This window comes from Uranotaenia lowii, chromosome 2, assembly GCF_029784155.1.
Source record: "Uranotaenia lowii strain MFRU-FL chromosome 2, ASM2978415v1, whole genome shotgun sequence".
NCBI lineage: Eukaryota > Metazoa > Arthropoda > Insecta > Diptera > Culicidae > Uranotaenia > Uranotaenia lowii.
Genome location: NC_073692.1, coordinates 156,306,309 through 156,323,737, shown reverse-complemented (window position 1 = coordinate 156,323,737; position 17,429 = coordinate 156,306,309). Strand labels below are relative to the sequence as shown.

At 36.9% G+C, this 17,429-nt stretch overlaps 1 protein-coding gene across 1 annotated transcript in view; it reads right to left on the bottom strand.

The window, feature by feature from the left end:
* Nucleotides 1–17,429, bottom strand: part of LOC129744096 (nephrin-like) — a 457,247-nt gene that overhangs the window by 45,497 nt on the left and 394,321 nt on the right. The window contains exon 6 of the mRNA XM_055736459.1: nt 11,307–11,420. Within this exon, the coding sequence (XP_055592434.1) occupies nt 11,307–11,420 (114 nt within the window). The remainder of the gene's footprint in view (nt 1–11,306; nt 11,421–17,429) is intronic.

Sequence of the window (17,429 nt, the reverse complement as noted above, 5' to 3'; positions counted from 1 at the left end):
GTGATTGATCGGTGGCAGAATGCCTATGACAAATATCCCTCCTCCTGCATGAAGCTCAAATAGTACACTGGTTAAGATGTCGGTCTGGCAAGACCATTTTGTTAGTGATTTGAGTTCGATTCTCCCTACGGGTGCGCTGTGGTTTATATTTTTATTTTCTTGTTTCTGGGATGAATTATCCAATAGGAACGAAATCCCATAAAATGTGTTTCTTGTTTTGCTTGAATGTAGTGGTCATGCATCATTTTAGTTGGGAGCCGAGTCCTTATGCCAGTTACGGTTTTTCAAAGATATCATCTTCGGCACAGTGCACATTTCAGCGCATTATCGGCACAGAGATGTGCTAAATAGGCATTGGATTTTTGCAACCTCTTCTATGGGTGTAGCTTTATTCAGTAACTCATAAAGATACTTCACAGACGATATCTCGGAATTACACCACCTTTCTCTGATCGAACCAGCTTCAGACGTCTCGGAAAGTCGTCGCAAGCGGCGCGCACGTGCTCCATCGGTACCTCGTCCCAGATTTTCGTGATAACTCGCTTGAAATGCTCCAAATTTGTTATTTTATATGCGTTCAGCTACGACATCATGTATCCCCACACGAAATAATCAAGTGGATTCAGATCCGGAGACGACGGAGGCCATTCATTCTTCGAAATTAAATCGGTCAAGTTTTCCTCACACCACGCCTGAACAACCTTCGCGGTGTGGAATGGGGCGTCATCTTGCGGGAAGCAGTAGTAATCGTCTTCAAACAATAGTTCAGCTTGAAGCAGAACATTTTTCTACAAAACCGTGTCTAGGTAGTACGCTGCGTTGATTTTAACCTCTTTATCGATGAAAAAAGGGACAGTTTACCTCTCTTGCAAATGGCTCCCCAAACTATCACTGACGTCTTATTTTGGAACCGGGAAACGTTCAGCTTGTCCGCAGGAGCTTGCTGGAGGCTCACACTACATACTCGATCATTTTGGCGATTGACTGTTTGCTCCAAAACGAACAACTTCCCGTCCGAAAAAATAATCTCATCTGCGCGTGATCTGCGCGCCAACCGAGCAGCGATAACAGCTGCTCTTAACTCTGCCATGGTTCACAACTCAATGTAGACAATCTGCACAGAAACGAAACTCTGCCACTTGAGGCAGGAAAGTTAGCCCTTTCATTTGACATATAGATGACACCAGAGAGATGCAACGTGTAGGCTACAGACGACCCCAAAAAAGTGTGACCGGACTTTTTTGTCACCCTGTAGAGTGGGTTCTCCCGACAGCTTCTGCTATTTCCCGCAATGACTTTCTGCGACAACATGTACTTATTATCAACGATCGCGTCGCAACGTCCGTTTTATTGCGCTTGTTTGCCATTTTGATCACAACTCTTCGAAATTCAGCAAATAAACAAAAACAAACACTGCCCAAGTAGCTGCTGGATGTTGACATGACACAGAGAAAAAAAACTTCACTTATCCACATTGGTCTTGTTTACACATAAAATATTTCAGGTTAAATAAAAGGTGTACGATCAATTTTGCATATCTCTCATTTGGGAATTTAATAAACTTCTTGAATTATAAAATAAACAAAATATATTTTTCAAAATCGGGGCGATCAGATCAATAGCTAAACCTGTTAACAATCAATGTGCATCAAAATCATAATTGTTGAACTATTTTTTCACACCAAATAATTGAAAAGAGTTGGTAAACCATGTGTGTACGATCAATTTTGCGATTGAATGTATATGCACTCCGGTCAAGTTGCAGGCCTATGAACAGAGTTAAGTCAATTGTATTTCAAGAATAAGCATGGGATTCAAGAGTAAGCGATACTCAATTCACATGCAAAAAGTGCAGTACCAAATTAAAACTGCTTAAGAACTCCACTGATAAAGACCATTTAAACGCCACCATTTGTTCCTCTTATTTCCGATCCAGCTAAATCGCCACAATATCATCATCTTAGAACGGCAACGTTCAAATTTCCAAAGCCGGACAGAAGGAAGCATCATCCTATTGACAGTCGGTAGGAGGTAGTGTTGAGAACCAACCATTTCCGGAATCCTCGTTCAAGTCCAAGCCGTACGCCTAGAGGTAGGCAGACTACTGGCAAACAAGCCGGGCGGACGTCATAGAAGCGTTAAGGCGATTATCGAGAACAGCATAAGTGTTTGGGATCGCATGAGACTTGCGACGAATGTCTGTGTGTGTGGGTGTGTTCGGGTTTGTGTTTGTGTTCCCTGGAAGATTTATGTCCAAATGTGTTATGATAAAGGCTGCGATAACTTTATTGGCCCAATATAATAGAGACTTGAGTTGTCTTGTGGATTTTTTCTCCCATAGCTTTGTATTTCGTGTTGCGATTCCTGCACATTTTCCCAGGAAGCGATCCACTCGGGCCTTGCCAAAGCAAAGCTTATGGCATCGGAAGCGCTCCGGCTACAACAGCAGAAGAAGAAAGAAAAGCTCCCACTTTATTACCAGAAGAGCCTCGGTTGACTATATTCAGTTTGGCACCAGTTGGCATATCGGCTGGGGAAATAACGATTGGAAACGTTAAGCCAATACGACAGAAACTTCCCGTTCCAAGTGGATTTCTTTTTTTTTTTGAGTTGCTTGTCTGGCCCCGGTACAATCATCTGGACTAAAATCCGGATGCTATGGGTGAGGGAATGGCTTTTTTTTGTTATCTGAGGTGGAAGCATGAATTGATGTCATCGATTAGGGGCCGTGTTGAGTCGTTGAAAGTTTTATCGTATTCCTGGTGAAAAATGATACCCATACTCCTTACACGTCTATCATTTTTTGCAATTTATTGAAGTTGAAACTTAAGATTTTTTTAATCTTTTTTTGATTTAAATCTTTTGATAGCATACATTTACATAGTTTTAGGAAGTTCTATTTTAAATTCTGCAGCTCAAATTTTTATAAAAGTTTAATCAATCGCCCTTTAAAATTGCCGTGATTTTATCTTATTTATTCAACAATTGAAAAATTAAATTCATCAGTCAGCCAGTAAACAACTACCTGGAAGCTGTTTGAAATAAACTCTTCGGTTGAATAAAATTTCCAGCACATCAAATATGTATCAGGGAAGTTACCGCGCCATCCGTGTAAAAAAAAACGAAAGACCGAATCAGACCCAACCGAACGATGAGCCCGAAAAAAAATCAATGCAATTGTAATTTTTGCTGATTGCGTCATATTGGATGAAGTCCGTGCGAATCGGACACCGAAACAATAATAAAAACAAACGGAAAATGGAAAATCTTGCTATTCACTCCGGTTCGGTGTCTGTATTATTTTACCCCACAGCCGAGCTCACATTACCCACCTGCCCACCTTTTCGGGCTCCGGGTAAATTTGCCCTTCCTTGGCGGGTACTTTTCTTTTATTTTTTTGTTATTTTATTACAACCAATTTGTGTCCCGGGACTACCACCGACCGGACTGGGTTGCGATGCGATGGGGTGGATGCCATTTTAAGAGGGTTGTCTGGGTAAATAAAAGTCACCGGGCGCGGTGCGGTAATGTTCCGTTCCGATTTAAGATTATGATGGCACATTGTTTTACCCTGCCCCATTGGGCCCCGTTTGTTATATGATATTTCGAATATTAATAATTCGAGTAGATATATTGTTAAAGAAGTTGTGGGGTCTTCGACAGTTTCGTGTTTAACGAATTGGTTCCTTGATCGTCACTAGGCGTAGTTCTTTACAATAATTGTCAGTTCTGTCCTTAGCGAAATGATAACTTTTATCATAAAACATTTCTTCAAAGCTTTTTTAAAACTTAAACTAAAAACTATCCTTAAAATAAACTAGTTATAAAAAGTACGAATCTCTGCGATGGAAGACTGCATCGATTTTCCTCTGTTAGACATGATTTTGTTGGCCATCTCTTCGATCGATTCAATGCCTGCAATCCGAATATCTTCAGTCAGGCGCAATCCTATTGGTGAAGGAGTGGGGCTGATCACCCCCCCCCCCTCTCCCAAGCGTGAAAAAACCCGTAAAAATTTTCGAAAATGCTAGAACTTCATAAAAATTTAAAACTTTACCCAGTTGGTATACCCTTGAATTTTAAAAATTTTCTACTCCGTAGGAGCGTTTCTCAAACAAATTGCAGTCAAATTTTTTATTGGAGTCAATTTTCCAAGCACTTCGATCAAAATAAGATAACAAAGCACTTCAGAAGCGTAGTACTTCTACTGGCAGCCTTACTTTTATATCTTTCTTAAAATTTTCTAACTATTATTTATTGTTATAACACTTAACCTCATTTTTTTTTGCGCAGAAAAAATCAAAGAAGTTTAGTTATGATTACGTACCACTTTCATTCTAAAAAAAAATCTATCATTTAGTTAGCTTTATATCTTTTTCTACGTTTGAAACCCTACATGTTGAGTTCCAAATCGGGAAAAATTTAGTTTGTTTTTTGATAATTTCAAATGTAAATAAAAATGTTATTTCAAAATATTGAAACATCTATTTTTTCGAAGGCTCGCAAACAAACACCCTTTCTGATGAAATCAAAGCGTATAGAAACAGCTTCAATTTAACTGGAAATTTTTACTGGAATTTAGAATTCAGTGTTGAAGGTTATTTGATAGCTAGGAGATAATTGGAAACTTGAGCTCATATTTGGCCACTTGCATCTAAAAGCAGATTAAATAATAAACGGTTAGTGTGTTTATTCTAGACTCACTCACCATTCAAATCATAATATTAACTGAACCTGGTGTGTGAGTAGACCAATTTATTTGAAATTTAAAAACATAGAAAAATTGAAAATAACTGTATAACTACTGTTTGTGCTTGGCGAGAAATCTATAACATTTAATTGTTGATTGTTTGACATAGGGTGATATAATAATATACAATTGCATACAAAATGTTCACAAAAAAAAGTTGAGATACAAAAAATTTGTGCTCTGAAAAGTTTTGATGAATCACAAGCTGGTAGCTGAAATCAAGATTATTTCATTTTAAAACAGTTGACATTTTTGTTAGATATAAAATTTAAAGTTGATGGCAATAATATAGAGTAAGATATAATTAATGGGAAATTGTTGTTGTTGTTGGGCTGGAAATTAAAATCTGAAATAATGGTTGATGGTGATGAAAAAAATGATGAACAAGAGTATAATATACACAGCATTAGTAACCAGAATAGCAAAGACCATGGTTTTAAAATAACCGAACAATGATTTTCAATTTAACTGTAAACTTCATCGTAGTATCTAAATATCTGCCAACCACATTTAATTATGAAATCACCATAAATTTTTAAGTCACCGTGAAGTATATAGTTAATTCAAAATGTTTCATAGTTGACGAAAATGACAGATACCCGGTATAACAATAATTTTATTGTGATGGTTAAATGTAAATCCCAACCAAAACGAACAATGGTAAACTTTTGGTTATTTTACACACTTTTAATTGATCGTGTATATATTTTTCAATGCGCGCCATTTTGGCAAAAGTTTTCGCGGTCAATTTGTTTTGGTGGCGGGCATCGAAATGTTTTGGATGCGGTGAGTTGCTTTTTTATACTAATAATGGTTTTGAGAACTATATTTTTTATTTTGATTTATTTTTCTAGATGCTGTTCCACACATGCGATTGGCAGGCTGTTTTTACGCTCCCGGATAATCCCCCCCGATCGGCAAAGACGGCACGGGAAAATCATTGGCAACCATCGGAAATGTGCTGTTCAAATTGGGCCGGTGTGAAATCGGGAAAAAATGCCATCGGAAAGACCTTGCCGGGGTTGTACTCCATTTACCCGAAAACCATTGCCCAGAATGAAAAATCCCCAGAATTCCAATCGCCAGAAAGAACCATTCCCCAGAATTTTTTTCCCCAGACGAACCATTCCCCAGAAATTTTTTTACCAGAATGTACCATTTCCCAGAAATTTTTTCACCAGAATGAACCATGTACCAGAATTTGTTTCGCCAGATGGACCATTTCCCAGAAAATTGAAAACATTTATCCTTACTAGAAATTATTCAAAAAAAAGGAATTGTTACAAAAAAAAATGGGTTTTATAACTTTATTCTTTTGCGGCAAGGCCGCAACCAACGAGGATGAAGGGGCTGAGGCGGCACAAAGCCGCCGAAGCTCCCAAATCCGAGGAGGCCGCCGACCCGCCGTCGGAAGCGGCGGCCCTAAGACATTGGTCTAGGTCTGCCGGGGCTTCCTAGGTCTGCGTGAAAGCTAGGGGTGATCCCTTAGCCCCGTCCGCCACGCGACAGCGTGAAGGACAAAACGTCTTTCAAGTTCGAACGCGCAGCGTGAGGAGTCGGATACCAAAACGGTTTTTTAATGGACCATGGTAAGCATTGAATCAATTAAAGTACCCAAACCATAAATAAAGCACAATTTTGGTTCTAAAATAAATTTAGTTGGAAAATTTCAAAGTCGTAATTTCATTTAAAAAATCATTTTGAAAAAATTAATTTCGAATCATATGAAATATTTAAGAATTCATTAGAAAAAAAAAACAAATAAAAATACTAGGGGAAAAAATCTGGGGTTTGTGCCATTCTGGTAAATGTTCCATTCTGGGGATAAAAATTCTGGGAAATGATCCATTCTGGGAATAAAATTTCTGGTAAATGGTGCATTCTGGGGAATTTTTTTCTGGGAAATGGTTCATTCTGGGGTTTGATTTCGGGTATTTGTCATTCTGGTAAAAATTCATTCTGGGCAATGTTTTTCGGGTAAATGGGATACAATCCCTTGCCGGAACCAGCGAACCACTTGAATAGCCCAGCTAGTGGCCAACGGGAAGAAGCCAGCATCCCATCGGAGGTTCCACATTTCACAATGGTCGGCGGTAATGCTGTAAATTACTTGTATTCAAAAAGTATAAAATAAGTGAATGATTTTTTTAGTTAAAATTAGATGTTTTTTTGAAAAAATAAAAATAAATAAAATTTTAATGCAATCCTTAGGAAAGCGAATTTTTCATTGTATGAACTATGAAATTGTACGGTAAAAATTATGGTAACCCTCAATTAATCTTGATTTTCATCTTCGCTAAAACGATCGAAATAAACTTATTTTCATGGTTTTATTGTGAAAAAATGGAAGCTGTTTTAACCATGAACTTCATATTTTTGGGCTTTTCAATGTATGGAAAATCGCCATTTTTTTCATGGTCACGCTGCATAACAATACCCCTTTTTCATGGTAATTTTTGTCAAAACTATTAAATGTATGGTCGCAAAGTATGAAGTTCAATGGGTATACACGGTATTGTAGACCATAAAAATCATTGTCTCCACCATACAACTTATGGTAAAGTGAAAGTGAACTTTATAGTTTTTTCACCGTGCAATTCTATTCGGGAATACAGTCACCTAATTTTAACTTTAAGACTCAACATCAATTTTTAATAAGTTTTTGCAACATGATTGCATCAAACTGTCATCAACGAATTAAATCTAAACACGATCCACACAAAGAATCTTACTAATTAGTAGGCTATGAAGAAAATAAAGCGATCATGATTTTGCTACCAATATACAAAACATAGGCAGGAGAACAAGTTAGAATGAAAAGATGGCGCCTGAAAAAAAAAAGGAATTCTCGAGCATGCCCGAATAGAAAAACATTGTGAAAAGACTATGAATTTCATTTTCACGTAACTTTGAATATTATGGTTAACACTTTGTGAATCATGATACATGAAACCATGAATTAATTATCAAATTCATATTTTTTGACACTGAAATTTATGGTTCTGGCAAAATTTACCATGAAAAAAGGGGGTTGTTAAGCAACTTAACAATTAAAGAATCAACTTTTTTCCATACATTCTGAAACACAAAACAACGAAATGTATGGTTTTAACATGGTCTGATTTTCTCAAGGAAAACTGTGAATATCATTGTTCTTCAAGGGATTTTCATTGTTTTTACCAGTTTTAACAACAATGAACATCATTGTTTAATCAAAGTGAATAAAAATATTTGGGACCGTGAATTTTCATGGTTTTACAGTTTTTACTTATTTCTTTCAAAAGTATATATTAAATTAAAACTTTATTGTGTTTTGTTTACTTTATTTATAAAACATCATTATAAAACAACCGTTTATGTTTTTAATGAACAATAAAAAAACTTATTTTTAATTGGATAAGTGTTCACTCGTTCACTCACTTACTAATTACACTCGTTACATCACAAATTACTATAGGTAATTTGTTCGTGAAGCACTTTTCGGACGGTTCAAGAAGCTGGAGGCCCGATTCGATTTTCCACCATCGTATTTTCTCGGGCTGTTCCTTGAAATGCACTCCATGTTTTCACGTAATATCTGAAAGAGAATTGTTTTTCTTCATTACTATAGCCATTAGATTTAAAAAAAAAATGCTCACCTGAACCATTGCCAGTATATGGATAATCGACAAGAGTTGTCTCCTCCGGCCAAGAGAATGCTTTGACCTTCAATTTCTGCTGCAAACCGACCAGTTGTAATTATAACAAGAATTCACGTTCTGTATTGTTTTGTTTTTTCCGAACAAAATGGCGTGCTTCAACCCAATGCACGAAAAATTGTAATTGTGTAAAAAGAACAGAAATTTACCAATGTTCGATATCGTTTGGATTTTAACTCTACCATAAAATACACAGTAACAATAATAATCACAATAAAATTATTGTGATACCGTGCATCTGATATTTTCGAGCACTATGAAATATTTTGAATTAACGATATACTTCACGGTGACTTTAAATACTATTGTGGTTTCAAAATCTAATGTGGTTGACAGATATTTAGATATTACAATGAAGTTTATTGTTAAGTTGAATATCATTGTTCGGTTATATTAATACCATGGTCTTTGCTCTTCGGGCGGTTAACAATTTTGTTGTTTTTGAACACACTAAGTAATTTCAATGAAATAAGGGGAAAGAGAAATAAAGAGAAAAAGGAAACAACTTGAAACTTCTCACCGGGTTTGTTCTCCCTCTCGAAAACGCAATGTCTCTCGCTGTCGCTGCCTATAACATGATGGGACGGGACATGTATCAACGTGTTCCTTTGGAAGAAATCCGTTCTTCTTTCCTTTTAGATTCTGTGTACCGCTCACTTCCCTGCCAAGTCAACTATGCAGCCATCATTTGAGCTAGTTAATTTTCAGTCACTTCATTGTCATCACTATTCCAAAACGCCATCTCCTTTCACTCCTCCACACTTCGGTATATCCGGCAGAAAAACACTCGTTTTGGAAATTTATCGCTTTCAAACAACATTCTTCTAAATTGCGGAGAACACGGTCTCGTGACTTTCGAATAGCCAACTTCATTTCCATCGATAATCCCACTGGATCGTATCACTTAAATAGACCATCATTTAAGTACTCTTTTTCACAAAAAAATAACATCCACTAGCACTATTCTTTTAAATAAGCGATCCTAGGTTTACTTTTTTTACTCAACGGTACACCGGCGACGGAAAAAAAAAACCACCCGCTCCCGGAGAGAGCACAAACGAGACTGTCAAAATGCACATTTATTCACTAGTTATTAAAGTTATTGGTCGATTTTTGAAAACTGTAAAGTCACCCCCGCAAGGTAATTGATAAAAGCAAAGCTATCTTAAAATGTGACGTGTACGTGTACAAAATTTGGTGTCAATCTGTCATGTGGTTTTTGAGATGACGTGCAATACAGGAGCTCATAGACAAAATTCCTGGAAAGTCCCAGTGGAAGACCCAAAAACACCTGAAAATCAACTGGACTAAAATTCATGCCGTAAATCGTTTAAGGAATCCTAGAGAGTCTAACAGTGAGATATAATTTGAATAAAACAGAAGATGATTGGTTCTACGAAGTTAAGTAATGTGCGATGTTGCGCAATCCGAAAATATCAAACTATTTTGTTCTGACTAACAAACAGGTCTAACTTCATTTCTACAAGGCATTAAGCTGCCCACTGGTAAAATAAATAAAATATGGTTTTCAAATCGTGCGCAAAATATTTAGACCGCTTACTAGTGGGGAGATATTTTGAAAAAAAAAAAATCGTATTGAAAAATTTCATGTATAGTACTAAAAGAAGCTGGCAATCTGTGGAAGCCGCAAATTAGTCAGTATTTTATAACGATTGCAACGATAAGCAACGATAAAAGGTCAAAAATTTAAATTTGGTGCCGAGAGAAGAGATCGGCAAAAATTGTCATAGCTTCAGAAAACAGAAAATGATATCAAAAATAGCCTTGATTATAAAAGGTGGTTCACGTGGCACACTTGCTACTCGAAAATTAAATTCGAAAAACTTTTTCATTTGACGCTATCTGAAAAATCACCAGACAGAACATCTAAAAATTAACAAATGTTTATGCATTACATTACTAGGCAGCTTCACTGAAAATTTAATCAATTTCCATGCATGCATTCAAAAGTTATTCAGAAAACGAAGTGCTGCATTTTTTTTTCGAATACACTCCTTATGCGAGATTTTTTCAGCTTGACGTACGTTAAGGTTGAGAGAACTATAAAAAGTGATTTAAATTTTAAATTTTTTTTTAATAGAATAAAAAAATCCATGGGCGGTTCAAAACGAACACATTTGATAGAATGCTGTCTCTAAGCCTGGCAGGGACGAGTTGCTGGTTTTGTCGTGCAGAGACTTTCAAATGAATTCACATGTTCAGCCTTCCAAAACTTAAACTCATGAAACGTTCTTAAATATTGCTTTGTGTAAGCGGTTTTAAATGTTTTTCTATTTGTGCATCATGAGCTTTCAAACTGTTTGATCCATAAAAATGCAAATAATCAATTTCGTAACATTTTAATGGCCAAGGCACACGAGAAAAACTTCGGAGAGATCTTCTTGATGCAGACGCTCACCACAAACAAACTGTAGGGGTGGATGACAATAAGTTTACAAATATGTTGCTAACAGCTAGAAATCCAGACATTTGCCGTCAACCCGGCAAGTCATCTGAATTATGATTCCATTAGATCAAAGCTTGGGCTCCATTTTAAGTTTAACGACACCACAGCAGACCTTCACTTTAGATTCGTCGCCATCTTTTGAGATCCGTTCAACGGCCAAGTCATTATTCCGGATGACAGCGGCAGTTTATTGAGCGGAAGATGGAATTTATGATTAACTGCTCGGGAGCCCAAACACACGGTACTCTCTGGAGCCACTTTTCGTGCCAGAAGAATCCACTATTCACAGCTTTGCATTGAAAAAATAAAATGGTTTCCACCACGATTCTTTCAAAAAAGAAAAAAACCTTCACGCTGAAAAATAAACAACCAAAATTTAGGGATAAATTACCTCCAACCACCCGACAGGTGAGCAGTATATCATCGCCCTCCTCCTTCGGTCCGATTATTGTACTATTGATAACGCGTCCCCATCGATCCAGAATCACCGGCGCTTCGGGTGGAACTGTTTTTGTTTTTGGTTCAGGTTTTTGGAAACAAAAAAAAAAAATAAAAGAACGGATCCATTGTTTTTGGTAGGTACGGGTGCCAAAATCAGTCGTCAGTCCGCACGGAGGGTCGTGGTCGTATTGAATCGCAATGGAGGTTTTTTTTCGTGAACCAAAACGTGGGGCGGCAGGATGAAAAATGAGGCCGATGTTAGACGTTTTGCGTGTCCACGGCATTTCCAGAAGGTGCCACACAGTTGGAGTTTCGATCCGTTGATGGTTTTAGCAGGATTCGTTCGCCGAGGCAAGATTTTATCGCATGGAGGAGAAAAAAGAAGATAGAATAGAAAAAAGAACTAAGATAAATGATCGTGTTTTAGAGCGCAAGAAATATTCCGAAATTCGGTGCAGCAGCATTTTGTTGGTCATAAACAATTGATAACACCCTGCCAGTGAAATTTTCGGCTGATATACGAACGAGTGCTTGCTCGGGTTATAAAGTCCTAGATAGTGCAAAATTGAGAGAGGCATTGAATTGATATGGTAAATCACGAAAATTGTAGGATTTATTTTAGTTCTTTTGGTTTATTTCAATTGTAGAATAATTTATAATGAAATAATTTTTAATGAAATATTTTATTAGAGAGATTGCTGTCGATATATCAGATCTAACACAGTTGACTTATTGTTTTTTTTAAATATTTTTTTCAAATAATAAAAGACCGTATATTTTCTATAATCTTATTGTTAAAACCCTGATTGAACAACAATAAACAAAAACCTACTTAGATTTTTTGGGAAAATTTTTATAATCGAAAATTTTACCACACCATGCAAGCCGACATTTGGGAAAATCAGGCTTCTTTTTACAAAATCTGCGAAAATTGAAGTATGTTTGTATGTATGTAGTTGAACCCACCAGTGGCTGATAGGTCTTTCGACCCGAGGCGGTACGGGAAGTCTCGATCACACATTCAAATATTGTTCATGCTTAACTCACAAACAATAATTGCTGCACAACCAAGGGGTCCGTTATCACTGGCTTGGGACAGGTTTGACTCATCTTACTCACTTCAAACTGTTCGAAACAAATAAAGATACCTGGAAAGTAGGGTGGTCGGATTTACCGGTTTTTTTCAAATCCGGTATTTCGGTATTTGAAATTTGTAAAACCGATAAAACCGGTAAAACCGGTATTTTTCAAAGCATATCGAATTCATGAAAAGGTTTCGTCTAATTGCAGTAGTAATGACATAAAATGCTCAGAAGCTCTAACGCATTAGATTTATCAACATTTCCGATGGAAAAGGATGGTATTGTGCCTTTTAACTATCCCTTTGTCATAAATCTATTATCATCCTCATGATAATTATTATATCTATCATCTTCATTTTATTTTTATAATTTCCCTGTGAGGTTGCGAATTTTATCCTTTACTTTGTAAAACAGCATTCATATTTAAGGACAGATTTTACAGATTTATGTAGTAAAAGTTTATATAGTCTTTAATGAAAATGATATGAAATTGGATATACAAAAAGATTTTTTGTTAAAACAATTACCTAATAAATATCTATTAAAAACCAGTCAAAATTAAGCAAAACATATAGTTGATTAAATCTGATCCATACGCTCTTTGTTGTTATAATACTGTTGCAAATTTATAAAAACTTTGTTACTGCTTTGTCTGGAAGAAAGAAAATGCTTCAACAGCGTTAAAAAAAAAGCATCAGAGTTTAATCAATTACCTTGAAAATATTGATAAAAAAAATCATACAAACAGTCTAACATGTGTTGAAATGCTGACTCTGTTGAAACATTTTATGTTTTGAAAAAAACTAGGAAGTTTCTAATCAGATTTCAATTTTAAATTTCAAGGTTGTGAAAGCCTAAGCGGCACCGCTTAGAACGATTTTGATAAACTTGGCCTGTTTATAGATAAACAAATTTGGAGAATTTTACCAAATTCCAGCTTATCAATGAAAAATTCAGTGATTATTGCGAAGCAATCTTAAATTTCTTGTAGTTGTAGCTGTATCTTTTTTACAGTCATTGTACACTTGTAGAGTCTTTAAATGTTGTTGGTTCGATAGCTGAACTGAAATGCTGAACTGAGCTTGGATTTTGAAGCTGATTGATCAAAATTTGAGTATTTGTACTCATAAATATTTGGTTAAAAAAACATTTAGCTGTGTAAATTCTAGAATAATGCCAAATAATGATGAAAAGTTTACCGGAAATACCGGTTTTTTACCGTCCCAAAATTCGGTATTCCGGTATTGAGAAAATGGACGGTTTTACCGGTTTTACCGGTTTCGGTAAAACCGGTTAGACCACCCTACTGGAAAGGTCCCTAAGAAACCTATTCCAAATTCCAAATTTGCCGAGATACTCCGGCTGGCTTGAACCCACAATCCATTGTATATCAGCTTTCCGCTCGTTTGATGCCCTGTCCAACCCCCCACTAGTCCCCAATAATAGAGTTAAGCTATTTTATTATTTAATATAATGAAATTTAAAACGATCAATGTTCAAGTGGTACTTAGCTGATTTTATTCCTTTGTTGATTCCTTTCGCCTTGAAGAAATCCAAGCAATCTACAGGAAAAAGCTTCGAAAGATAATAAACTTTAAAAAAATCACTAGAGTTTCTCCACCTTCATCACTGATTCAAAATAACTTTCTTTGAATTTTTAATTCAAATCGATAAAAAAAAACCTTCCGGATCTAAATAGACATCTTCTTCACTCCACAAATCGACAAAAATGCACGGATTGAACTCGAATTCTATTACCGGTTTTCCCGAAAATCTATCTACACCAACATCAAGAATTTTCGTTTTATTTAAGTAAATTAATCACTACAATGACTAACTTCGAAAAAAATCTTGATAATGGAAAACAAAAATTTAATTTAAAGACCACAGAAGAAAAACGCGGTCGCGGAAAATCAAACGACCGTTCTCGAGCAAGGCCAACTTAGCTCTCCAAAATCTGCGAAAATTGAAGTTCATACATAATGGTATTTTTTACGCGGTTGTAGCAAAGAGAAAATATCCTAAATAATTTTCAATGGAATACTCTGATATTGATAACTGTTCAGCAGATGCTCCAAGATTTTGAATATTGGGCGAAAGTCGCCAACGAAGAAGTGGAATTTTGCTATCTGACGCTTTTCTGAAATCCAAGAAGGTGACTTTAAAATGCTGTACCTCAATGGATGATAATCATATGAAAATCCATAATATGGGAACTGAACGAATGAGATCAATAGAAAAAAAATTGTATTTTGCTATCTGACGCCATCTCAACGCCACCTTTTAACCTTAAAAATGCTGTTAATAAATGAAAACCATATTAAAACCTCTCAATATGGGTATTGTGTAAAAGGACTCAATAAGTAGAAGTCGAGTTTCACTTCACTCAGGCAAATTCTTATTATAATTTTCATAATATTAGTGTTATGAACCGCTTTTTAGAGTGTAAAATTGTGTTGCATATGAGTCTTATAAAATTTCTTCAGTTTTCATATGAACATATTATGAAAAATAGAAGAAACGGCATTGTGAAAATATAATGAACACATTTATTCATTCCATCGTGTTTTTTTTATCGTTCAACGGTACGAAGCACTCTCTATTGTTAGTTATTCGTTTTCCTTAACTGTTGAATGTCATTGTAATCTTTCTGATAGGTAAGTTTGAGTTGATATTTTTTATGTGAACGCTTTTTTGGTATGTTGACCGGCAAAAAACGCTAGGTCCAAGAATCGGATGCGCCAAAAAAACGTTGTTGGAACCGGAGCGTTGATGTGCTGCTGATGACTACTATGAATTATTTTATTAAAAGAATGTGATCATCTTGAACAAGTCGTTGTGCGAATCAGGAATCAGTGTCAATACATCTACCTGTGCTGTGTATACTTCAGGCCAAATAGCGAAACTTCTTTATATGCGTCGCACATGTCTGCTCTTGATCACATAATGAACATTGCTACTAGCCAGGACATTATCATCGTAGCTGGGGATTACAATCTACCCAATCTAAACTGGAGCTTTGATGAAGATTCGAATGGATTTCTGCCGGTGAACGCCTGCACTGAGCAGGAGCTAGCTGTGATAGAATCAACCATAGCTTCTGGGTTGTCTCAAATGTGCTCGCTCGTCAACGCAAATGGAAGAATTCTCGACCTTATGTTTATTAATAGACCTGATCTTGCCGAAGTTGTACACCCACCATGTGCAATTTTGTGCACTGACCGACATCACCAACCGTGTGTGATGATAGTGCATTATTTATCTGATGAGTTTATGGACACCGCAAGTACCCACCAGCAAAGTTTGGATTTTACGCATTGCGATACAGATCACGTTATTGAACTGTTGATGAACATGAACTGGCAAGCAGAGCTTGAAGATCTGAGTGTAGATGACGCGGTATCTACCTTCTACTATCATATGTGGGAGATTTTCCGAGCGCACACACCTCCTAGACGGTTGCGCCGACAAAAGACTTATAATCAACCTTGGTGGAACTCTGAACTTCGGAGAAGTCGTAACGTTGTTCGTAAAGCCCGCAAACGATACTTTCGAGACAAGACTGATGAAAACAAATCATTCCTCTCTAGATTAGAGACTGAATATTCGGCAATTCGTAACGCTGCCTTTGATCAGTATATTTTGAACATCGAACGTAACGTTAAACAGGATCCTTCCTCTTTCTGGAAATATATCAATAGTCGTCGACTCGGTAATTCTATTCCTTCTTCAGTAACGTTTCAAGAACGGACATCGGAATGCGTTAAGGATTCTGCTGGTTTGTTTGCCGAATTTTTCAGTAGCGTGTATAGCTCTCACTCTCCAGACTGCACTAATGATTACTTTGGAACACTGCAAAACCGTGACATTAGATTCCCACAGCCCGTATTTTCAGACCAGGAGGTTCTAAAAGTATTGGTATCTATGGATTCTTCGAAAGGTTCGGGGCCTGATGGGATCCCAACGTCGTTGGTCTCCAGAATTGCTGTATCACTTGCCACGCCACTTAGCATGATTTTCAATCTATCGATATCGGAAGGTGTCTTTCCTGCTCTTTGGAAAATGGCATCTATTTCTCCAATTCATAAGTCTGGAAACGCTCATCGTGTAGAAAATTACCGACCAATATCAATTCTTTGCTGCTTCTCTAAAGTTTTTGAAGTGCTGATGTACGAAAGGTTGTATACTGCAGCTGTCCCGTTACTCACGGAGGTCCAGCACGGCTTTGTCAAGAAAAGGTCAACGTTGACAAATTTAATGTGCTATGCCAGCGAACTGCATACCGCAACATATAAGAAACTGCAAGTGGACTCAATATACATTGACTTCGCCAAGGCCTTCGATAAAGTTCCACACAGAATCGTCATAGAAAAACTTACTCGCTACGGCTTTCCTGTATGGGTAACAAAATGGTTGTCGTCGTACCTGCTTAACCGTCGAGGTTTTATCAACATTCGTGGTACTCACTCTACTGTGTTCAACATGCCGTCTGGTGTACCGCAGGGCAGCCACTTAGGACCGCTTATTTTCGTGCTGTTTATAAACGATTTAGCATCATGCCTTCAATCACCGAAACTACTGTTTGCTGATGACTTGAAAATCTATCGAATCATAGATTCACTAGTGGATTGCGCTGCGCTTCAAGATGATATCGACAGATTACTGGCGTGGTGCAATATACATGGAATGGAAGTCAATGGCGGTAAGTGTAAGTGCATAAGCTTCTTTAGAAGTAGATCCTCAATCGTTTACGACTACGCTTTAAGTGGAAGCTCACTCGAAAGGGTAACCTCCATAAAAGATCTTGGGGTTACTTTTGATCAAAAGCTCACTTTTTCCCAGCATGTCGCGACGACTACAGCCAAAGGCTTTGCTTTGCTCGGTTTTCTTCGTCGGAATACGTCAAGTTTTGAAGACCCGTACGCATTGAAAACTTTATTCTGCTCGCTAGTACGCAGCGTCTTAGAATATGCGTTTCCAGTTTGGGCACC